The 26,584-nt window shown below is 31.9% G+C and overlaps 1 protein-coding gene across 1 annotated transcript in view; it reads right to left on the reverse strand.

The window, feature by feature from the left end:
- LOC131849485 (uncharacterized) overlaps window positions 1–22,028 on the reverse strand; it is an 85,768-nt gene extending 63,740 nt beyond the window's left edge. Inside the window, exon 1 of the mRNA XM_059199565.1 lies at window positions 20,729–22,028. Coding sequence (XP_059055548.1) covers window positions 20,729–22,028 — 1,300 coding nt within the window. The remainder of the gene's footprint in view (window positions 1–20,728) is intronic.
- Between the last annotated feature and the right edge of the window lie 4,556 nt (window positions 22,029–26,584).

Raw genomic sequence — 26,584 nt, forward strand, 5'->3', positions numbered from 1 at the left:
GTAAATGTCCAGGATTATTTATTATTTATTTATTAATATTATATAATTTTCTCCAAATTTGTCATTACAACCAGTACCAAAAATCACATTAGAACCTTTTTCGCATCGCTTAAAACGATATCATTAATGTTTTATCATAACAAACATCCATGTTTATGAGTAACCGATACAGTCCATAGATATAGATTCAATAAAATTGGCAGGAAATCAATGAATCAAAGCAGAACGGTCAATGAAAAGAAAAAAGTTTTAATGATCCGCATACTTATGAATGCTACTTCACACTTTTAATGATATATTAATTTGGCCTAAGAATTCGACCGCCAGATTTGGGTCGTAATAAAATCTGGCGAAGACAATTAGGAGTCGACGCAAATGAGTTGGCCGCAGCGCTTCCCCTCCACATTAACTTTACGATATCACAACCATTCATTTCTACTGTTGGTCTGATAACTGAAGAACTGAAACTTATATGCTACAAGAAACTAAGGTCGGTAATTCGAAATGTTCAATTTTGTAGATTTTATTGTTGCTTCAAACTATTTTATTGTCTAAAATACTTCGGGTTTAGTGAGGGATCTATAATTCCCTTTTATAGGCTACAGCTATAAAAGCTACAAATAAATCTTTGATTCCGTGTTACGTTTTGTTTACAATTTACTTCATTTCGCTATACTTACTATTTATCTGTTATATACGAGCAACAACTACCTAAGCAATCAATGTTATGTTTTCATTCGACCTATTGTGTATATCGAAGCGGTCAGAAGCAATTCTTTTGTAGGTTAGAGTTCAATTAAGACGACGAGAAATATATAGCGAAAAGGGTTAAAAGCATTCCTTGAGATCCATTGGCATTTTTATTCGCTCGAAGCCTCACTCGCGTTTAATGGAAATCGTAAAGTAAATCCGGATTGAGAACGCCAATGAAAATATATTATTATCTTAGACTCAATGTTGTGCTGTAACTAGAATGTTATTAAATTATTGTCTTTGTGTAGACTTTTAAAATATTATATCAAGAAGTAATCTTTATATTCATTAAAAAATCAAATAATACTCATAAATTTAGTGTGGTTAGTATATTGTTGAATGCATATGAAGATTTTTTTAGAATTATTCTTTCTATTATGTGCGTTTTTTTTCTTAATACCTCTTTTAATGGAGCCATATACAACAATGAATTTGTTTATACAATTTTTTTTTATTTTTTATAACACAGGGGAAAAACGAGCATACGGCTCACCTGATGGTAAGTGATTACCGCTGCCCATGAGCACTCAGGGGACCAACACCAGGGGAATTGCAAGTACGACCTTAAAAAGGAACAAGCTCTTTTTTTGAAGGATTCCATATCGTATTGGTTCGAAAATACCATTGCTGGAAGGTGATTCCACAATGTGGTTGTACGTGGTAAAAAGTTTCTAGAAAAATGCACTGTGGAGGACCGCTATTCATCCAGATGATCAGGATGGTATTCTAGTTTCTGGCGGGTGGTGAAACTCAGTAGCTGGTATTAATACGAACATTTCCTCAGAACACTCCCCGTGATATATGTAGTAGAAAATGCACAGAGATGCAATATCTCGCCGCAAAGCCAATGGGTCGAGTCTGTCACATAGAAGTTGATTACCAATGATTCTGGCTGCTCGGTTCTGAATGCGGTCAAATGGAAGTAGCTGGTATTGTAGTGCTCCCACCCAAAGATGAGAACAGGCGGCCATATGCGGCCGAATCTGCGCCTTGTATAATTGCAAGCTATGGTCCGCCGTGAAATACTGTCTCACTCTACTGAGCACACCAAGCTTTTTTGAGGCTATTTTAGCCTTGTCCTCTAATAGACCGCAAAACTGAAAGTCACTGGATATATCAACGCCAAGGACCCCGAAATATGGCTTCACATCAAGGAGTGTCTTGAAACTGAGGAGACAGGATAAATGGATTCTTTTTAGCGGTAAACGCGCAGACTTGTTTCATCTTTGGGTTGAATTAAACACGATTTTTCTGACCCCAAACCGAAATTTGATGGAGTGAAGTTTCGATTTTAAAGATACAAGTTTGTTCCGGTACTCTATAACTTTTGCTATATGTCGGCATACTATCAATGAAGGATAATCCGGTGGACATGAAGTCAAGTTAGTTACACTATCGTGAGAAATTCAGCGGGAATTACCCATGATGGTTTCCAGGAAGGATCGCGTGGCGTCACTATTCCCCATTACTAACAATCCCCTCTCCCCATTCAGAGACTGTTGAAAAAGACACAAACTTAGACTTGTCGAAACTTTTAAATTATTGTTTACTATATCTCGGCGGATTTTGCCAATGCGGCGAAAATAATTCCGCTTTTAACTTGCAAGAAAGCAAGTGCTTATTTGGAAAAGTTGGTGAACTTAAAATGAAACTTCTTCAGTCTGATTTTTTTATTAACAAATCCTTTGTTATATGTATATACAGAGTTGCGCAATTTCTCAGTACCACTGTTACTGAACATAATAGAAGCTGTTCTATTAATTTGCTGGTTCTTTGAAATATTGTTCGCGGTATATTTTTTACGACGTAAAAAACTAATTTTCTTGGTATTTTATATTTATTAAAGTGTTATTCTTCGTATACAATTTATTTATAAAAGTAATCTTAATTAAAGTCTTACGCAGAAAATTGTAGGCACGGTCTATCGAACATAACCTGATAAGTGCTTATTCAATAAGCTTTATTATTAAATAACAAGTACTTATTCAATCGACTATTAGGCATTATGTCTAATAGACCGTACGTATTAATTTGAGTCGATTTCAAGAAAAATAGGTTCAAGCTTTTTTGTGGTAGGGACTATATGTATACAGAAATTACAAAACTTTACAATTAAAATGTAGTTTTTTACTTCGTGGTTTAAGTGCAATTTCGCCTCTGTAATATGTGTGACTTGATGTACAGCAATAAAAAGTAATCTATGTCGTTCTCTTACCTATACATATATATAATACTTGTGTTTTGGATATCGTATGGTTATGATTGTTTGAACCACTTAGATGTACTAAGGTAACAAACAAACAAACCGTTTATGACGAGAGTTTACAAGAAGTTTACAGCTTATAATGTAATTTATGATGGTCCTTCTGTTTTTTGTTAAACATGTGTCATTTTCCATTGATTCACTCCAAGCGGTTTTTGACCATCGTGACTTTACATGCTAATTTATTTTATCATGCTCTACTGGTGCCCCGCCAGCGTACACTGTTAGCGAAGGCGGGTGAATCATTCTATTATAATTATCATCCATAAAAAACATGTGCCTTGTTGGACACAACCGATAAAATTACACAAAAAAACTTTTAAATCTTTGTATTTTACTTTCACGCTGTTTCCTTAATTTGAAAGAATGAAATAGCTGAAATACCTAGGCGACACTGTACTTCAGTGTCGCCTAGGTATTTCAGCTACAGACGACTTTATACAGTCTACCTCGCTGTATTCAATACGGAACGGTAAAAATATAAAGTATACTGTTATAGCTGTTGCATCAAAAATTGTTTACATTATGCACACTCTATTGCCTACAAGGCGATAAGGACAGAATGCACTTATTAAATTTCATCACTTAACTGATAAGTGTATTGTTTATACACGTTGTGCATGCATACCTGTTTCATACATAAGCACCTACTGTACTATTATTATTATGAGGCACAACTGTGGCAATATGCTACTGATTACTTATAAACAAAGTATCGTATTGCTCTATTCTTCGTAATATATGAGTGTATGAGGCTATACGCGTGACAAATTACACAAAACCTTAACAAATTATTCACCGAACCATCTTCATAATCACTCTATTGATGGATGAAAACCGCATGAAAATCCGTTCATTTTTGAGATTATTGCTAAACATACAGACAGACGTAGTGGGGGACTTTAAATGGCGATTGGCCCCATTGTCCCGCAATGTAGTGTCAGTTCTATATATCCACCTATTCACCCAATTCGCAAAATTCACCAGGATCCTGCCTGACCTAACCTTGCTCCTACTATCATCCTTTACTAGTGTGCTAAATATATGTGTATATTTTATTGACGTACACCTATTCTATTAATATGCGGTTTTTTACCAAAGTCATTTGCATAACCTACCGATGTCTCACCTACTTCTTGTAAGATTTATTTATTTGAAGAATGACCGTGGCATTACTCTGGACAATGACAATTTCAATCAGGTGGGCAGTCATATGTTAGGTATTATTATTATTATTATTTAAAAAATAAAATCTTTGTTAATGATTGATCTATCATACAAGGTGCTCATTGCGGTATGTGGTTAATGCATATGGTACATAACAACGTCCCGTATTTTGTATTAGTGAGAGTTTGTATATACCTACAAAAATAAGGAACTAATACCAGTGGCCCACTCAAGTTAAACGTCCCACACCTAAAGCCCAAAAGCCCATCATATATTTTTTTATCGGAGAATTCGATAAGTAACAATGTTGCTCTTAAGGCTCTGTGCTCCCTCTGAACTTTTACGACGTTACCATTTTATTAAAAAGAAACATTTAAACATAATACATTTATTTTCATTTAATAATATTTTGTAATTGTAACATTATTATTCTACAAATTGTGGTCATTGTTATTTAAAGACGAAGTCGACATTCTCTATGTCATTGGGCTTGTTGAATAGAAATAATTTATATTTAATTAATTTAAAACCACAATATTTTTTATACTTCAATACTTATTGCAAAATATCTATTGACGGCGTAGGTTTTATAAGAATAATAACCCTTTACTTAATTAGGCAAAAGAAAAGGCTTATACAGAGGTTTGAAGATTATAAAAGATATTAAATTGGGGATTATTTTATAATCGACCATATATATTTAATTTTAGGGTCCTATAGGAATAGGTAGGGTATTATAAAAACATGTAAAGGATTTGCTTCATTTGATATTTTAGAGTGTGTATTATATATACATTTTGTAGATAATACAAATGCTCATATATTTTAGGTTTCAATTTATTGAAAATACATTGCTGTTAATTAATATGATCACTTGTGCAAATAAAACATACCTAATAATATTTTAGTACTTTAACGCTAACAATTAACACGGTAACACACGACGTTTACTCTGGTTGGATATTAATTATAACATATATTCTATATTCGAAATAGTTTAACAAATTTCATACAATGAAACAATGTTTCAAATAGATGTACACTAGTTTCCGAGATTAACTTCGATATACGCACAACTAAATTCACACTCTCTTTACCGTTAATAATTCCACGTATCACTATTTCTCTGTATACTTTATTATTAAAAGAAATGCAATGGCGGGAGTACTTTCGCTCAAGGGAGCGCTTTAAGTTGGGAGTAGCCGGGATTGGGAAGGGAGGGTGACGGCCGGGGGAGGCGAAGTAGGTCGCTCATCGTGATAGGTATTTATAGCTTAGCCGGCATAGCTGGAATGTACTTCGCCCACCTACCCAACAATAATAACGCCACTGTCAAGTTCATTACACACTTATTCCGATGCATTCGGGCTCAGATCACAGGTTGCAAGCGGTCTTGAACGCCAACGAATCGAATTGAAAATATCAAATAGAATCGAGTAATATCTTAGAATTCAACTCGATTCGATTACTTCAAATGTTATTCAGTTAATTCTGTTATGGGTTTGAATTGATCAGCTATCGAAAGATGGACATTTCTTTTGAATACGGTATTTTAATTCAAATGTTACGGAAACAAAAATAAGTAATATAAAAATAAAATACAAACAAAAGGTTCCCATGATTACAAATACTAGTAAGTACTACTATATTTTTTTCTGTGTTTTAGTTAGCTATATACTATAATGTACGAGTTCATCTTTGATGTATTGTTTTGTGACATTTGTTACGGATTATAAACTGGGTTGCAACCAACCCCCTGTCTTTCCTTTGAAGTGTGACGCAATTTATGGGCAGCTACCCGTAATCGCACCTAATTTGTTCTTCTGTCAATATTAACGAAAGTGGGTCGTATTCCGATGTTTATTTTATTCAAATTTGGAATATCGACATGGTACCTACCTACTTTCGTCAAATATGGAACATGAAATATTTTTATTCATAATCGTATGTAACATTCTACAATAGGCTAATTTAGCTTTAAAACGTTTTTTATATGTAACAGCACACGTGCCTCTGTTTTAAGATAATTATAGATTATTATTAAATTAAATTTCGACTCAATTCTCAGAATTTCTCATATATATTAAGAGCCATGTGAGTTTTATTAAAAAATTGTAAGTTATATTTTTACTTTGTGTAGGTTCTATTAATAACATTACTACAAAGAGGCTAAACCTTGATGTTTGTAGCTAATGTATGAACCAAAAAAATAGTGAATAAAAGTTCAAACATGCTTTACTATAAGCATGTCTTATTTGGTGTAGGTATTTTATACTAAAAAATACGTTTTCCCTGCAATAGCCGCACCAGTACCGTAATGGAACTAACTGTTTAGTACCTATTAAAAAATTTAATATTCGATACCCGGGGAGGTGATTGTCAGTAATAGGGGTAGTTTTCCCATTGGTAGCAATGTACCAAGTTAGGTCGACCGCCACAAAGTCCTCCTTGGAAACAGTCGTGGTGAAGTAACCACTATGGCCTCACTGACCTGTCTTCAGGTACACTATCATCCTCGACTGGTGCCCCGCCAGCTTAAACCGTTAGCCGAGGCGTGTGTTTACGCCTCCATTTTTGTCCATTAAAAAATAGTCATAACCAATTGACTCGTCATAAAGAAATGTAATAGACAATCTGAAGAATTAATAAAAACTTTTTACTGGTGACTTTTCGGAAAGCAAGATAGTTGTTTTAAAAATATTATTGAATCGACGACCGTGCCAGGAAAGGGCTGGCACGCAAAGGTTGGCTGGCACACCCCGGCACGACATACTTTGCATAGTTGGAAGTTAAACATAATATTTCACAGCAAACAAACGAAAAAAATTTAATGATACTGAAGCGTCTACGTGGTGAATATAAAATGGAATATAAAATTTTAACAGCTTGCCGGGATGCAGAGGTTACCTTATCACCATGTTATTAAAACATGTGCACACAAAGAAAAGAACGAAAATTTTAATAAAAAGATTATTTTTGTATTATTGTGTGAATTATGGAAGTGTTGCCATTTTATTCTCCATACTAATATTATAAATGAGAAATTATATCTGTCTATTTATTACCATTTAACGACTGAATTCAAAGAAATTTTTGGAAGAGATAGATATTGTATCGCGAGGTTGGAAAAAGGATTATATTTTATCTAAAAAAAGGGCAGACAAAGTCGCGGGAAATAGCCACTATATTATTTTCAGTGAGATAATCACTGAAATATATATATAAACATGGAATGTACTAACTATACTAACTGTTCTCTTATATATTTAATTAAGTTATGTATTCTTCTCTTCGTAAAAAATTGTGAAGCAAAAATACTATATAATTTTCTGGAATATTTAAAAATATTAAAAAATTGTATATATTAATTTTGCGTAATTTCAAAACTTTCATATTCCATTTCACACGTGCTCGCATTAAAAAACATATTTTTGATTTTGACACTTGCTTATCAAACTAGACACTTTTTGTGCATGGATTTGCAACTACACTTTTATTATAACTAGTGTTCTCTCTTAAACTTAATCTTGTACTGATATACATTTGTTAAAATTTAATTGTTTAGTAGTACAGTATTAATAAGTGTTATATAATTCCAGAAGTGTGTCAATTTGTATACTATCTGTTTCAAAATTTTCTAAACCACAAATACTTAGGAACTAATTAGTATTTCAGTAAATTTTTCTATTTATTTTTAATTTAAGAGAGGTACTCTTGCGATTTCCCACGATCTTCATCATTGTCTTTAAACTTTGATAAGATTTTCTATTATTTTTTTATTAAATATTTCACTTGGCCTAACTGTTGATTAAATGTTTCTTCATTTGTGTAATGAATTCTGAAAGTGGAAGTCCAAATAGGAAAAAAATAATATCAATAGTATTAAAGAAAGTAAACTTTCCTGTGTACCAACCATCAAACAATAGGCAACGTTCCCACGGTCGAGATGTATCCAAATCTCTAATTTGTTAGATATGCAGATTTCCGTAAGAAAGTAAATTGAACTGTCATAATAACAAAATGAAACGTCGTTTCCATTTCGTTACACTGTGAAGTGAACCAAAGTTATAGGAAAAGACAATTTATTTACTAGTCCATTACTTCGCGCAGCAAGCGGGTGTTTGCCTAAAACACAACAACGGCTGTAATGAAATGTAAATTATTCCAAAATCTCATGTCGCGGTGTTATCAACGTATTATTTCACGATGCGGTGTGCCGTCGTCTGTTATCACGGTATCGTGGGTTGCGGTTTCGTGTTTTTATGCATGAATGAAGTGTGCTTGATTTTAATCACGTTTTCTACTTACATAGGATAAGGACTATATATATATGTATAAGAAAAACTGAACTAATCTTATATAAATTAGTATTTTAGTACTAGAACAGAAATAAAGGATTCACAAAATGTTAGTGCTCTTGATAGAGCACTAGTACTAATAAATACATAATCAAAACTCCCAAACCAGTGTCCAATCTGTAATCGTTGCATAGAGTTCTTGTTTTTTTTTCACTAATACTACTTTGATGTTAAGTAGGTACTTAAGCTTAAAGTTACGAATGTGTCATTTTTATTTTTGTCCTTTGAAAGATCCCAACTTAAGACCCAAAAGTTGGTAATAAGTCCCAACTATTGTAAATGGACCCACAACTTGAACTAGAAATGTTTTTTGCTTTTATTTAACTTGTACGCTATGTCTATATCTATTCTCAATATTTTCCAGAGTAAGACAAACTGAAGTTATCCATAAGTTTGAGGCATTAAATACCGGGATATGTCGTTATTAACTTTGTAGTTACAGAAGCATCTTGGTACAATTGTAAAAACTATAAACTGTGAAAAATAATAATGCATTCTAATTGCGTCTAATAAATAATTGAATTTTATAAAAAAATATTGAATATTTATCAAGAAGATCTGTAGTCACATCAACATCATAATCATATATAAAATATATTAAAATTTATATTTAATTTCTGACCATTGACTAATAGATCATAATTTTTTTTTTATTTTTATTGTCATTATATTTTAATGTTTAATTGGTTTTTTCTTTAATTGAAATTTGGCGACATGGGTAAATTATCATATCTCCATATTTATTTTTGCGGTACGGTTAACGGTTGAAATAAAACAAACATAAATCTTTAAGTACAGCTTACTACAATGCACTAGTGAAAACCGTACATAAATCGGTTAAGCTATTTCTGAGATTATCTCGGGCAAAACACACACAACAAAATTCTAAAAATGATTGTATTGTTTCTATTTCGCGAATACAGTCTAAGTAATGTTTTTTCTCATATATCTTTCATGTACAGACAGCGAACCGTTACATGTTTGTATTATATGCGTATATATAATACATAGCTGTAATAAAAATAAGCACTATAGCAATTTGTTACATACTTGAAAAGGCAGACTAAGATCGTTTATCAGAATTAACAAATAAAGAGAAACGGCTTTTAGATAGCCATAAACAAAATGTTCCAGGGAAGCAATAGGTACGATGTGGTTGTGATGAATTTTAATTACCTATCCAATAGAATTAGCAGTGCAGTTTCGCGTGGTTGGGTTTTATCCGATCGTGTTCGAAGAACTTACAACTAATGAATGACCTCATCCAAGACAACTTCGATAACACGCCCCAGGGATACCAGTCGTACGAAGATCGAAGACATGTTTATCATCGAACTATTTTCTATGAGATTTTGACTTACCCGAATATATTCTTTTCTATAAAAGTAACTGGTCGCAGTCGGTATATACATATATATAGCAGACACAAAAAAAAATAGTAGCCTGAATTAAATATATAAATAAAATAAAAAATAATAAAAAAAAAACGAAACAAATTATGGTTAGAATTTTTCTGTTTTTCTATTTGTGTTTTCCAAAACAGCTACACCGATTATTATAGTTAGCTTCACCTAAATTTTAGTATTTATTTAATAAATAACAATTGATTTACAAATAAAAAAAAATTAACTATTGTAGTTCCAAATACCATGGATAGATTTATGATTTTTTTCTGTCATATTAACAAAGTATTACCTATATGATGGACGAGGTAGGAGATAATATTGACCATATTGAGGCGAGATATTTGACTTCCGCGCAAGGGAATAAAAATTTAAGAATGACAACCCTGATACGCCCTAGCGTAAAAAAAATATTGCTCACTGCCAGGGTTCATTTGTATTATGAAATTGTTGCTAGATAAATTCCAGCAAGTTAATACATTTCTCCAGATATATTTTTTAGGTTTTTTCTTGTAGGTTAATAATATGGCTTACTTAGAGTGTAAGTGTATATAATTTAAGTATTTATTTTTACACATATGGGGTTTCAGAATGAGTACAGATATTTAAGAATTATTATTATAAAATTTGATACACGTTTAGGTATAAACTTTAAAAATTTAACTCTTTAAGTATATCTCTATCAGTTACCTCGATAATTTTTTGATTATACATTTACTTGCACTTGTTCTTACCTATTAGTATGTGTTGTACCGGATTTGTTAATACAAGTGACCAGTTTGTATACTCGTATTGAGTACTTTAATCTTATAATAGAATACTACGATATTCTAGATATAGAACAAATGACCATTGTAAATAAAGTACCGTAGTCAGGCGATAACGTTATTAAATATTTTGAATACCAAGTAACACAACGCAGTACAAGAATAGCAAGTGACTATAATACACTGTATTTAACAGTAAACTAAACTAGAGCTAGGTACTAGAAGTAACTACTACATTACTTACCGTATATTGTAACACTCTGCAGAACTAAGATGCAAAGTTCTATCAGATCCCTGATGTGTCAAAGCACATAGTGGAGTACAACGAGTGTCAATTTAATAGTAGATAAAGTCTTGATAACAGAATTTGTCCTTAATAGAAGGATGTATCGATGAACACTGGCACAAAGTATTGAATTTTAAATGAGTTCTATTTTAGAATGTTTTTTTTTAATCATAATGGTGACAAACAAGTTTACCATACGATAATAATAGGTAAAAATACTAAATCACGCTTGGACTTGTGTTGAGAGTATATACTTCAGTAAAAAAAATTGATTAGGTAAGTACGAGTGCGTAATTTATTCGTAGAAAAACTTATCATAACATTTTTAGCAAACCTGTGAGGAATGTTTGTTACCTTTTATTTTATTAATACATTGAAATTTACTTATAGAACAGGATTATTATCCAGTACTGTTTTAAGAAAGTCTGTTATGAGTATTTATCAGCTAAAAATATCACAGTATTGTATTTAGGGCAAGAAATACAATTTAGTCTGGAAACAATTTAATGTGAACATGCCATCAATACAGCAAGGGGATCAAATACTAAGTACAATAAATGTATAATAAAAAAGAGAAATTGATACGATTTTATTATGTTTTATTAGAATAAGCACTTGTGAATGTAATAAAAAACGTCAAACCAAACAAAAGGAAATATACTTACTTACCAATGTCATAGAATTATATTACAAATGTAGCAAGGAGACTGAAACAAATCGAGTTTATAATTGAAATGTATAATACCTAATTTTATTATTTACTTGATATATTTTTTTTCCAGTTTTGATTGAAAATGCCTACTGGTTTGAAAATAGCAACGCAACTATTTTACATATTAACATTTTATTTACGATATTTGTTCAATTGTTAATCCAGATAAGATAGTTATAGCATTTAAATTTGGTTACCTAATATACCAAATAATATGTATGATACATATTATTTGTGGATAATCTCGATAAAGACATACAAATATTTAAAGCAGTCTCTTATAAAAAGAGAACAGATCAAAGTTCCACTTTTATACTAGTAGGCAATCTTTTATTAACTTGGACAATTACCAAATTCTTAAGATATCTTATGGTTAATTACTAATCTACAAGAATAAAAAAAAGGCTAATCTCCACTAATATCATTAAATCTGTGACTGGCTAAGAGCCACAAAGAATGAAAGTAGTGTAAGTAAAAATTCGAAACATTCTAGTTAATTTTTTTTATCATATATCTATGCATGTGTAGTTTTACAGATATTTCACTACACCACCAAGCAAGTATCATAGCCACGTATAGTCTAATGATACTAATTTTACGTTTTAATAATATACTACTATAATCTAATATGAAGTGGAAAAATTTGTAGTGGATAAATGAAAAAATATAACTGATTTTAATATATTTTATAAAAACAAAATAAAACATACTATAAAACCAGAGTGCATCGCAGGTATTCTATTTATTAGTCACAGATATTTTAATAATTAAAGAAATTATTTTGATTATATGATAAAATCTCTTGAGATTAATATTGTCACTTTTCGTGATTTTTATGGGAGTCCGTAAAGTTATCCTTAGAAGCATTCACGAAGATCAATATACAAAAATTACTGATTCTCGTAGATTTGTAATAAGTAATTATTAGAATTCTAATGTGAATCGTTTAGAATCTTACTACAAATAACTGTTAACTATTTTATACCTTTCGTAGTTAAATAAACTAGTAAAAATAAAATTTCTTATTTCCCCGTAGGTCAAATGTTATATCTATTATGAAAGAATGCCTGAGTGGGTTTTGGCAAATGCTTGCTATATCTAAGAAGATTTAACAGGTCGGGGGAGCAAAGGGACGGTCCTTTGACCTGCTAAGATAGTCTAAACTGTTATACATTTATAAAAACCTCTCGGGACAACCGAATTGTCTGTATGTGAATAGAGGTATTTGCAGTAAATTTGGTTTGACTAAAAGGTGTCGAAGATTTTCTCGTTTGTGAAGCAGAAAAGTCTATACAGCCGTGATAATTAAACGTTTTGTATTACGAAACATTGTAGTGACTTTACACTTTATTTTTTTATGTACGTGTAATGAGAAACAAGGTGATGGTAAGTGGTAACTTTCGCGATGTGACGCCCGTGACTGTTGAACTAACATGTTATGCTTCTTACACTGCAATTTAACGGCATTATCTCATCCTTCAACCAAAATACATGTTACAAAAAAGTTGGTTGAAGAGCGACAGTGCTGTGTCTGAGGTATGCATACTTGCGACTTTATAAAAGTTTACCCTAGTAGGCTATCGGATTTTTATTATTTAATACAGAAATTCATGAAAGATACAAGTAGCTAGGTACCTATATTACTTTTTAAATATGGTTGAAAGCAATGTTCTTCTCATTCTGGTAAACTATTGCCATTTGTAGTTCTTATTCGCCATAATTTACAAGTATGATGGATGATCGTCTTTCATTTATTTTACAAAGCTAAACGAAATCACCCAAACCTTACAGAGAAATCGCTCTGTTGATCTGTAAATAAATCTTATAAAAATTGATTTAAAAAAAAATTTAATACTTAGGATGCAGAAGTTAGGGGACATCGTTTTATAATACATACGTATATATTATGATATCTGCGATTGAATTGTTGAATATTATGAGCTACTAGCTAGCCTTCATAAACGACGTTCGTTTTAATGATTTGAGCTGTGCTGTCATCCGCATTAAGTTCACCAAATATAGGCAAGTAAATTATAAAATATTAAGTTAATAAACAAATAATATAAGAGAAGTAAAAGTTGTTCAGTTACAAAATATATACGTATTATAATTTGGGCTCCAATTTTTTTAAAAAGGCGATAGTTTATTCCATAGTTATAAATGATTCCAGTGGTTTAAACTACCAAACTCATTATTATTATTATTATAATAAAAAAATGTATATAAAAATTCCCATTTATCGAATCAGTTTTAAAAATAGGTAGGTAGGCGGCCGATAACTTTATAAGATTACCAAGTAAACAATTAAAAAAACTGTCATAGTTGGTTAGTTAGCTTACCTATACTTTAGTGGATGAACCAGGAATGACTGAAATATTGATGATGTAGAAATAGTAATATAAAATCGTCAACTATTTCATTGTATGTGTATCATTTAGTATTAATCATCAGAGGAATAACAAGTAGCCATTTATTTGTATAATACAATTTATTTACCTAATATAAAGACCGAGTAGGTACGATCTTTATAATAACTACTGTTACCAGAATACGAAGATACTCCAGTAGCAGTAGTTAGTAGTACTACTATCTGCTATATATATATCTCTACTATAGTAGTTAGTACTATCTGCGATTTTGTGTATCCATCCGTATATGGAAGGTAATCACCGAAACCTACTGTCCATTTGATAAAACCTTTCACATGTTGTATCCAGTACACTCATCTTTTAATCTATTGAAAGAATTACCTACCTACATTAGTCTAGAGGGACATAGATTATTAAAATATGTCTATATTTGCTTACTCCATTGCATTTCAAACATGATCATAATATCCTAAATAATAATTATTACTTAAATACCTACTTCACTTTAAATTTAAAATATAATAATTTCATAATATTAAAGTTTTAAAGATATATTTTTCCCATATATTCCCGTAGATAGGTATATTGAATATTATGAAAGCAATAGAATATTAAAGCCTGCACTACAAAATGATTTAAGTTAATTCAACAACGCAGTTAAGTTTTGCTAAAAATTATAAATGTACACCCACCTTTCTTTGGAGCGTGCTAAATTCTTGTATACAATGGTCCAAAATTCAAAATGAACGAAACAAAAATATCACACAGCGGTTCATGCACGCACACAATACTACTTTCCACACGAGCAACACAACGGGATTCAACTATATATAACAAATCTAAACACAAACATGACACATTTTGTTTTCACTGTTCTGTGCCATTTAGAAGTTTGACGAGTTATAGAAGTTGTGTGTCACGGAGATTAAAGATTCAGTCATTATCCTTATTGTAGGAACACGTGAGTCAGAAACATCGACTACCAGCCGCTCACTACCGTCGGCGTGCACCGAGTACTGTCAAGTCAAACAACCCAACCAGCCAGCTGGTTTAAGCGGAGTTCTCCGTCGGCGACACTCTAGCGGACAAACTTATAACTAAACGCACCACAAGCGCACAGCGGTGTAACTTAATTTTTAAAGAAAATAATATTGTTGTTAAATTAATTTTTTTAGCACTTGAGTTTCATACTCAAGAAATAACTTGTTTGGGACTTGTCGGTATGTATATATATATATTTAAATAATTTTGCTTTAAAAACAATTACGATTTAGTGTTAATCCTGTTCACTAAATGATGTTGTACTTCATATATTATGACAAAATTATACAAATGATGAAACAAATATTCCACGATTATTTTATTAGTGCCGCTGTATTAAAATGCAAAAACATACATATTATCGTTTTGCACTGTGTCGGTAAAGGAATACCGTCATGGCGGCGCGTCGGAGTTGGGGAGGGAGGATATTGACTTGCGGCGCCGGTATTGCGCATGTTCTGAATCATGTGTTTCTGTTTTTAAGCCGCACGAACTAAAGAAAATATTATCACTAATAACCAAATTGACAGCTAAATTCCTTGTACGCATCGCTCTCTGATCCAAGAAGCAACTTCTTGTTTTTAGCAACTAGGTACGGTTAGAAAATGTGGAGCTTTTAGTAAGGCTTCATGCAGCTGACCTTGACCTCGTAAGAAATAAGCGCGGTGTGACCAGATTTAAAATGTTAAATTTAAACTTCGCTGGTTTCAAATAGCTTTTGCGGTACATTCCAGCTGAGGGTTATTTTTGTTTGTTAGATGATCGATTACAGTCTGATAACAATGTTTGCGAGTGGAATATTAAGTATTCATAGTTACCTATATATATGTATCTACACTGATGTAATTATAAGAGAGAGTGCGAATGTAATTTATTTTTAGCAACATTGCTTTTTAATATCCTTTTTTATTCCAGATGCTATATTATGTCTATTGGTACGATGCTATTTATCCTATATTGTTCGACCCGTTCGAATCATTGATTGATTCGTTTTCATGTTCTCAAGAATTGTAGATAGTGCTGTATCATTTATCTATTTTGCTAAGATTTATTAGATATCTTGTATCCTTGTGCAGAAGTGCAAACAAGCTTAAAGTTGCAGTCATTGAAATGTTGGCATAAAGCCAAAATGGTTGGTCACACGAAAAAGTCACTTTTTTCGTGTGATTTCCCCTTCGACGAGGGAGGAAGAAAGGAAGTCATTACTGGGATTTATGGAATAAAAAAGAAAGACAAAAACTTAGCGCAGTGGCCACTGGCAGTGATACTTCGGGTTCCACGATTATGTGTCTACTGAGTTCTACTGATTTAATCAAGGTCTTGATTTCTACATTTTTATTATTGTTCTATTTATTGCGACATTTGTTAATCATTAGTTACCACGAAATGTTTAACATTCGAATATATTCAGTTTTTATTATTATTTTAATTGATATCGCTGTTTCTTTGACTTATAGCACCTATGTGACCTAGTAACAAGATACCAATTAAGACTGAAATCATTAAATACTCAGCCCTATTAATTCTAGATTGTGCTGGATTGAGTATAGAGTATGAATTAATTTCAACCACTACTCGTATCTACATTTACTTTGTTTTCGAATAGCTCGTTTTCTCGTAACCATAGGCAACAAAAAAATATATTACCTAGTAGTATTATGTACCTATCAATTTAGTTTTATTATGTCTTTAGAAAGTCATTATACTTTTACTTTTTGACATTGCCTTGTAGAAATTATTGTATTTCTCTAGAATCCTATATGTATTCCTAATTTTCAACAACTATTAATAAATGAAATCGTTAAGAAATTTTATTAGTATTTATATAACTTTCAAGAATAACTTACAAGAATGGTACGTGTGGTTGTAAATAAATGTGTAATTAACACTTAATTTATTAGTTATATTACGCCAAAATATTTGAACGAAACCCTTATCAATAACAACAAACGTAGCACATCGTTTCACATTTACAGAAAAAGTTATATATAAAATATTATTAAATAAATTTAAAATGAGATTGTAACTTTTTTTATATCAATTTGGCATTTCATCTCATTACAGATTAGCATTAGAAAAAGCAGTTCTGTTTGATGCCAGATTGAATAAGTTGCGAATAATGTTTGTAAGAGGGCGCTGCTTATGCTTCTAGCTTGATAACTTAATCGCACAAGTAGCACACAGTACATGGTATAGATGGCGCACTGAAATGAAGGTGTGGTTATCAGATGAAATGAGAGATGTCAGGGTGCCTTGAATATAAGTATATATAGAAAATGTCTATTTTATTAATATGAAAATAGTATTATTTTTATTTTTTAACAAATCAGCTTGAGCCTAATTTGATTGTAAGTGATAACCGCCACTACTGGGGAATTGCTGCCGGCCTTTTAATAAGAAATAAGCTTTTTTCTTGAACGATTCGTTTCAATATCGTATTGGTTCGATTGACAAATATATGTTATTTAAAAATAGAAATTAGAATAGTTGTCTTTTATTAATATTAACATTAATTATTAATGAAAAATACATAATGTGTATCTGATTTTATTGTATACTAGTGATACTAGTGACTCGCCCTGACATCGTAAGGATGTATTAAAAATCATTGAATTTCTCAGCTTTTCTGTATTATACATTTTTAAGTATTACTATAAAACAGTCTTCTTGAATCTCCATATCTTTTGCAGAAAATGCATTAAAATCTGTTTGGTAGTTTAAAAGATCTAAGCGTACAAACAACGGCGTTAAGTTTGTTTTATACTATGTGAAGAAGATGCATGTACAATTAGAGATAAATGAATAAAAGCCTGCAAAGTATTACTGTTAAAACAATAATCATAAATTACTCATTAACTTTATTAATTTATTTTCTCATACATAGAGACAAAAGGCTATAAAACCACTATAAACCAATGTTTAAACGAGGATTATAATGTGTCTCATCTATAATGCGTATACTATAAACACGACCTATTTGCAATGGGTATGTAAAATTTCTTAACGCGCGTGCTGAATTCCATAAAAAATAACACACACCGTCACGACTGTAATTTCAGATGGGGTAGTCAGAGGCATTGGCAATTGTCAATGTGGTGACCGCAGCACTTGACATAGGCACATTTAGGTTGGGTTTTTATTCGGACTAATGATTATGGACGCAGCTGGCCTTTACAACTTCACCGGACGATAGAGAGCGAGTGCAAATGGCGCTCCAAACCTATCGAAGCACTTATGGATCGGCTGAAGGCCTGCCTGACGGACACGACTTTAGTCTGTGAGCACCACTATGGAATCAAATTCAGGCTCAGGTTGTCATAATTTCGATCCCCCTTTGGATTGGGCGGGGCATCGATTAGAGGGGTCTGGATACATTTGAATTTAACGTAGCAGAGGGCGAGCCTACCGCCGTCTCTGGAATTATTTTTGGTTTAATATCCGTGATTCCATCACCGGAGAGTCAAGCAGAAATTTAAGATTAAACATCAACTCAAACGAAACTGGGCATTATAACAGGGATTAGGTAATGGTAATTGAATAATATTGTACATAAAATAATAGATAGGACAGGAGATTGTTTTTATCCATAACATGTGGATTATTACCTTTACATACAATAAAATAATAATCTTTATTCATAGATTATACTAGTTATATCGAAACAAGCGGTGGAATAACTGATTAACTTACAGGGTTTCTCAATGATGGGACATATTGTTACATTTAATATTTAGATAGTTTTGTAATCCGCCTGCGCTAACATTATACTGGTAGAACACACGTGGAAGAAGAAACGATGAACATGAAGTCAGGTCAGTTACTACATCGAGGCAAATTTATTAAGAATTGACTATGGTAGGATTTAGAGACTGTCCGTAATAGTCGATCTGACCTGGTATTTTACTAGCAATAGGGCCAATGTTCGTAACTTAAAATCATCTCCCACCAATATTTAGGTATAAGGTTTTACAGTGCTTACTTTCTTTTTACAAGTGCTATAACTTCACCTTTTCTACCCCAGATTGATCAATGGTTTAATAAAAACTTAGAAGATATATTGAAGTTTAAAACAACATTGCTAAAATAACCTTACAAATATTTAGTAATGAGATAATCTAGTTTTTGTATTAAATGGCAAAGTATCCACAGGGACCCATTTATGGGACACAATGGATGGCTATTTAAAACCCAATAAAAGATGTTTAAATTAAATTTAGAAAAATACATTACAAAATATTATTCTAAAACTGGTCTTATCGTGCTAAAATATTACGTAGGTATTTTTATTATTAATATAACGTATAATATTAATTATTGATAAATGTTTGTCTCCATAACCACGTTATCTATTATCACCTGAATAAATCCTATGAGTTCAAAGCAGGAAAAAAATAACATACGAATGTATCTATTTATAGAAATATTTACAGAAAGAAACGTTTAGAGACTGCTCTGTAATAACTAGATCCGGTAAAAAGGGTCTTTCTGTAACTGGATCTTTCTGTTTAACCTTTTATACAGGTTCAATGATTTTATTGATGTACATACTGCAGGGTTGCCAGCATTTACATTCGAAACCAAGACCCTTCAAAATATAATTACAAGAACGTTATATTAAAAAAAAATGCTGCTTTTTCATAATTTATGATAATTATGAATTGAAAATGATTGAGTTCAATAAATATCACACAGCCAGTATTTAAATAGTAATGAGGAAATTGTTTCAGTGATTTACGAACTATAAAGAACAAATACCTATGCTTTTATTATAACAGTAGACTAATATTTCCCATCTGTTGGTTATATACGAGTACTAACTACTTGCCCCGGCTTCGCCCGGGTGTATATGTATTATACATATAAACCTTCCGTTTGATACACTCTATCTATTAAAAAAAAACGGCTTCAAAATCCGTTGCGTAGTTTTAAAGATTTAAGCATACATACGTCGCTGTCCGTCCGTCATGGACAGACAGCGACAGCGACTTTGTTTTATTATTATTATATTATCTGTGGTTTTATACTTGTAGTGATGATGATATCAATTTTTTGTTATTTATTTTGAATACTTGTTAGTTTATTTTAAGTAAAAGAAAACATAAGAAATATGCAAGTGTATGTAGTATGGATACTTACTTTTCTTAATTATACTATATAGGTACCTATTTTTTTTAATATAGTAGTGCTGAGTTAAGTATAAACAATAGAGTTATACTTAAGTCTCACTTATGATATATACAAAACTCTGTTTTAGAGTATTTGGTTATTTGGTAACTTCTAATTTTGGCCAAGGGTTTTGTTTTTTTTTATATTTTGGCCAACGTTTTTTGGCAAACGATAGCTGCTTGTCAGTGTTAAATGAATTAGCAACTAATGTTATACGGGAAGTGTTATTTAGTAGTTTCTTATTATAACACGGTAGTAAATTATTATCAATTGTGAAAAAGGATTATCAAAATGTAACATATAACCCGACATATTAAACATCATACCTATCTTAATATACCCAATACAAAGATCTATTATTATATAGAACAGTTTCGAGTTTCTTTAAAAAACTTTGCATTCTCACAATTGAGGTAGATCAGTCGTAAAAGTAAAGTACTTACTAAACTGAAACTTTTCTCCGAGAGTTCGTCTTTTTTCTCTTATCTTGTTCTTGAGTATCCTCCTCTTTAGCCGGTTAAGTACTAAGTCTGCTTCGTCTACACTCTCAGAAGATGAGGTGTGATAGCCTATCTCCATTGCGCCAGTAACAGAATGTCTGCGGTCATTTGAGAATGTGTTAAAGATTCGTTTTCTCACTTCAATTTCTGATAGACCACGTCTGTACATTTTTAAACGCTTTTTCATTTCACGATCCGCGGCATCGTCCGTTGGAATATTAATGAATTCATTGTCAGACATGTTATCGTCTATTTTACAGGAGCGCCACGATTTATCCGCTGGAAATTTTGGCAATTCTTTGTGCTTCACCGGTGCGAGAGAATTTCCCGTAAATTCAATTGGTGGGTGTTGATGTATTGTAAACCAATCCGGATTATGGTTTCTTGTAGCAGGTAAACTTTTAAAGTAAGTATTAAGAAAATAATCTTTTCTGTGTGAGGGAAGGTACATAACACCAGATTTAGAACGCTGCACAATATTAGGTCTGTAGTTATGAAGTTCATCTCTTGAGGTGTCGTTGAAAGATTTCGATTTATGTAACCGCAAAGTATTCTCGTTTTCATCGAAGGGTGGTATAATATTTTGATCAATTTCACTTAACGATGAGACCGATGAACTTTTGTAACTTTTTTGTGAACATACACGGTCTTCAATTGTTGATTCATTATTCCTTGATTTTTTTTGTCCACTGTCATATGTATCGTTGTCTGAACTTTTATAACTGCTTACTTCGCTAAGACCGTCAGATTGATATGGAGTGGTATCTAAACTATTTGTATGTACATATGGAATAGTTTTAATTAGTTTAAGTTTACTTGGAATGTTTGATTCATTATCGCCATCACAATTCATGTTACTATAGTTGCTATTTCGTATTTTAATTTCATTATCGTATATAGGAATATAAACACGAGTGTACACTTTACCGCCAGATATTGTATTTTGTTTCCTTATACCTGACTTTTTATTTGTGTTATGTTTGTAATCTTTCTCTTTTAATGACTGACTCATTTTCAAAGTGCGCTCATCAAAACCTGAGCTCTTTATAGATATGTTGTCGTTATTTGTTTCGACGAGAAGATTTCCGTCGCAATCAAAAAGTTGTATCGTGGGAAATTTTATCCCCGGAGAGAGATTTCGTGTTCGAAGTTTCCTTTGACAAGGTTTCCGCAATTGAATCCTTATTATGTTATCAGTTATTATAGGACCATCACTATCACTTGAAGCTTTTATTGTCGACATCGTTTCACTTATTTTTATATTGAATCAGACACATGTGATACAATTTGGCTAACGTTGGTAACATTATTATCATTAGTCGCTAAATTGTTTGTTTACAATCAGCTGTTCCTATGAATTTTGGCATTTTGCCAGAAACAACAATCCTCTGGCATCCACTTTAAATATCACCAATGTCAATTTTGTTTTTCATCAATAATAATAATAATAAACAGTTGACACTTATTACTACGATTATGTATACATATGCACAACCGGTCAGTTTCGCTCACTGTAACATGTTTACTGAACATCACACTGTAATAATTTGACGTTTGATGTTGTAAATTATTGCATAAGTTAGTGCGCACCGATTGCGCGCAATTGCATCGTCTAATGAGTTCACTTGAATTTAATTTGCATTCGTTAAATGGAAATTATTGAGTTTAGGAACTTTTGAATAGTTGGCGACAATTTCGCGTTCTCTGTTGCTGTACCAATTTCCCCCCGGTATGCCTCAGGGAGGCCACTGTTGGTTTTTGGTCGTTCGCGACTCCGGACATTTCTGCACTGAGAGCGAACAGCTGAATAGACTTGAGGCACTATAAATAGAGAACGAATGAAACGCCGACTTTGCCGGCTCCCCTTGAACCTAGTAGTACGCGTTGTTTGCGGCAAATAGCGTAATATCTGACGTAAACACACCAACTGTTCGCACTGACATAGTTTTCCATTTGATCATTCGCCGAGACCATGTGCATTGTAGATACTAATAGGTGCGCAGCTGTTCATTTACACAATACCACATTACGTGTCGTCTTTTGCGGTATCACATGAGAAATATGTTCTAGAAATGTGTCAATAATTGGTCATTATTGTTTTGCTTTCTATTAAACGCAAAATTAATTGTTTTCATTTTTTAATGAACAATCTGAGAGTCTAAATTGACAAGTCAGTTTTATATTAGAGCAGCATACTCACCTGTAGTTAAACTTTAGTTCTTTTATTTACAATTATTATTTACATAGACATTAGAGCTATTTCAATTACAATTAAAAATATATATTAATATAATAATAATGAAATAACAAAATAATAAAACGAAATATAAAATTTGCATCAACAACAATCCATGTTGTTGAGGCAAATTTTATATGGAGCAGATACGCGTAGGTGAACGTTTGTTTGTGTATATTGAGTATATTTCGTATCTACCCACATGTACTTCTCTACCTATAAGATCTACATGAATCTATTGGATATAGGCCATTCCGATGTTTACTTTCCGACTATATCCAAGAAATGCGTCTGTCCATGTTTTCTTCAAATGAACCTCGTTCAACTCAAATAAAAATGAGCGTATTATTATTTTATAACATTAATTTTATAACACTTACTGCATACTTCAGTTTGGGTGTAGGATTTAATCGCGGTAACTATTCTTCATTTTGCTGCATACGATATAAATATACCTATATATTTATACCATATGCAGCAAAATCCAGGAGTACTAGATCTAAGACCAACCCTAAGTAGGAAATGATTGTGCACGAAATTGTACTGAAATTACAAACACATGGATTTCATAAACAGTTCATTCGATATCAAATCGAGAACTACATTTACACAAACTATTGCCTTTACACTACACGACTGAATGAATTCAATATAATCTATATCCAATATAATAAATGATTGGTCGATCATATAATGAAGACAAGCAATTGTGCTATCTCACAAATGAACGTTATTAATAGTGATGCTTATATTCCAGCGGAATGGACCATTGAATTCAGCAATAATCGTTAGAATGCAGCTACTATCAGATGGGTACTTATTTGTTAGTCAAGATAACGAATATTAGGATTATTTAGGATCACGTTGTAGAGGTATAGAGCTTTTTATTTAAATTCATTTCATATTTATTTATTTTTAATTTATTTAAAGAAAAAGACTGCAAGTGATTCTAGTTTTACAATTTGTATATTATAGTTAGCCATTCTACATATTTATACTGAAAGAGTTCTAATTTATATATATTTTTATTTTTTTTATTTATATATAGTTCTAACGAGTTCAAATTGCCCGATATCAACATCATTCATTCATTCATAATTTAAGAGCTATGCTCTTGTCGGTGGAGCTCTTGCCACTTTCCACGATCTTCCATCATGCTCTTTAATTCTTGATACGACACGACTCCCATTTTGTCCTCAATTTGTTTGATGTAGCTATGCCTTGGTCTTCCCCTCCCCCTCTTTCCTTCTATTTTCCCCTCAATAATAATTTTCATGAAATCATCGTGCCGTGTCAAGTGTCATGTTAATTGATATTTCTGACTTCGGTGATACAAATCAATCAAAATCCACCAAACGGCAATAGTGAGTCTATTTGATCCAAATATACACATAATTATATCGGAATTTGAGCAGCCGAGTATAGTGTTTATTTCAACGTGGACAGTCGACACTACTTCTGGCAAACCCACCGGGCATAACAGTAACGTAACCTACCCCAATAATAGGAATATACAGGCATAAAAACGTATAATAATATAATTTATATATGTTACCGTTTTTTTTATGCATGTAAATATACTTTCGCAATATTCAATGTCCATCAGATACCTAGCTGCCCTGAACGATCAACAATAGACATTGTGACGGCCGCAGTTTCAACACTATTGCAGAGGACTAAGGTAGCCTGTCCTGTGACGTCATTGCTATATCACTATATACGCGGCTAATAAATAAGACAATTAATTCAGCTACAGCATTAGATGAGACAAAGGTTTGCAGACTACTTAGTACATCTTAATCTGGCATTCACAATTTTTTTAATTAACATTGACCATATATTATATTGCATTTATATCTTAGATAACAATCACGTACATACAAAATGACAGCTGCACAAATGCAAATTAAAATATAATGAGTATTCCTATAAATCACTATATGATGTGGGCAGCCAACTAAACCACACATGCCAAATTCATACAATACACAGTGACGGCCATATTTCTCTGACATGCTCACTCAGCCTTGTTGGTACAGTTACGCAGAAAGACAGCTCATAAATGTTTATTTATGATTATACTACTCAAATACATGATTTAATATTATTATGCTATTTGACTACATATCAAGATCAATTCTCGGTTTCATTATTGTGCCGTGATAGAAGATAAAGTACTATGCAACAAAATTATGTGTCAAAATGTCTCTCGTTTGTGTAGATTTCTATGGCAAATGAAATTGTCGATAAGATTCAATTGAGAGAAACCATGGTGCTGTATTTTGTTACAGCGTTTTATAAATTCGATTATACAATTTTTTATATTGTTAAATTGTTACACATATATATATATATATATATAATTTTAGGAAGAATAACGGTGTGATTTATAAATTAATAATAATAATACTGAACTATGCTAATTCTTCACCAATGGCATTATTAAATAATTATTGCTGATGATCCAAATATCTGTTACTACTATATATAATCCTACTTATATTATAAACACAGAAGTTAGTGAGTGTAAGTAGCTCTTTCACGCAAAAACTACCTGAACAGATTTTAATAAAACTTTACAATGATATAGCTTATATATTAGAATAACATTGAAACACATTAATTCGCGGGCACAGCTGGTATATTAATAATTCGAGGTTTTGAATTAATAAATCTGATCTAGCTTTATATCAGATAACAGATAAAGAATCTAAGATTATATTTGAATATGTCCAGCTGTTAACAAAAAAATTATACAATAATTTTCACGAACTTCAGGGTTTATAATATTAGTAATTTTGGTTCTTATTATTGAAATGTTTCTCTGCAATCACCTCGGTGTAGTGTATTCGTGGATGTTGAAATTATATAATTGTATGTTCGCGAAAAACTATTGAACAGATTGCCATGCTGTGTTTAGGTGTGTAATGATATATGACTTGACTAAAGTAGAGGCGGTTCGCTAATGTACAATAAGAAACAGTTGACAACGGGCGGGCGAAATTACTGTTAGTTTTGGAAACTCAAGCTTCTGGCTCTCGACTTGGCAAGAAGGTGTTATGCAAATTAACTTGCAAGCAAACGACGGTCGCCAACTTAGTTATTTGATGGTGCTACTGTGCTGTTAGTTAGAACACGTAGTTCTAACTAGTATGTATTTATAGCGGTTTACACTCACCATAAAAAATTATCTACCTTATTATGTTACTTGTCAAAATGCAAAATTAAACAATCTTTTCAAAAATTATAGTAAGAAAAATTTATACATGTTAATATTTCTTCTTTCTTTGTTACTTTTTTGCAGCTAAACGTCATGAAAGGCGTATATACTTATTTTATTTGGGTAGAAATGTTATATATATACAGCTATTTTTTTAACTGTACAATATATGACTTGAAAATTTTTTAAAGTACCGTCTTTAATATTTTTACTGAACTTTACTTTAGGTCTCAAAATAATAATAATAGAATTTTTTTTTAAATTTTTGTGTACTACAATCTGTCACAACTGAACATTAAATAGTGTTTGTTGGGTTATCTCGTCGTGAAAGGCTCGGTATGTG

The sequence above is a fragment of the Achroia grisella genome, unplaced genomic scaffold, assembly GCF_030625045.1.
Source record: "Achroia grisella isolate CSIRO2021 unplaced genomic scaffold, CSIRO_AGI_Agris_v1 utg642, whole genome shotgun sequence".
NCBI classification, from domain to species: Eukaryota; Metazoa; Arthropoda; class Insecta; order Lepidoptera; family Pyralidae; genus Achroia; species Achroia grisella.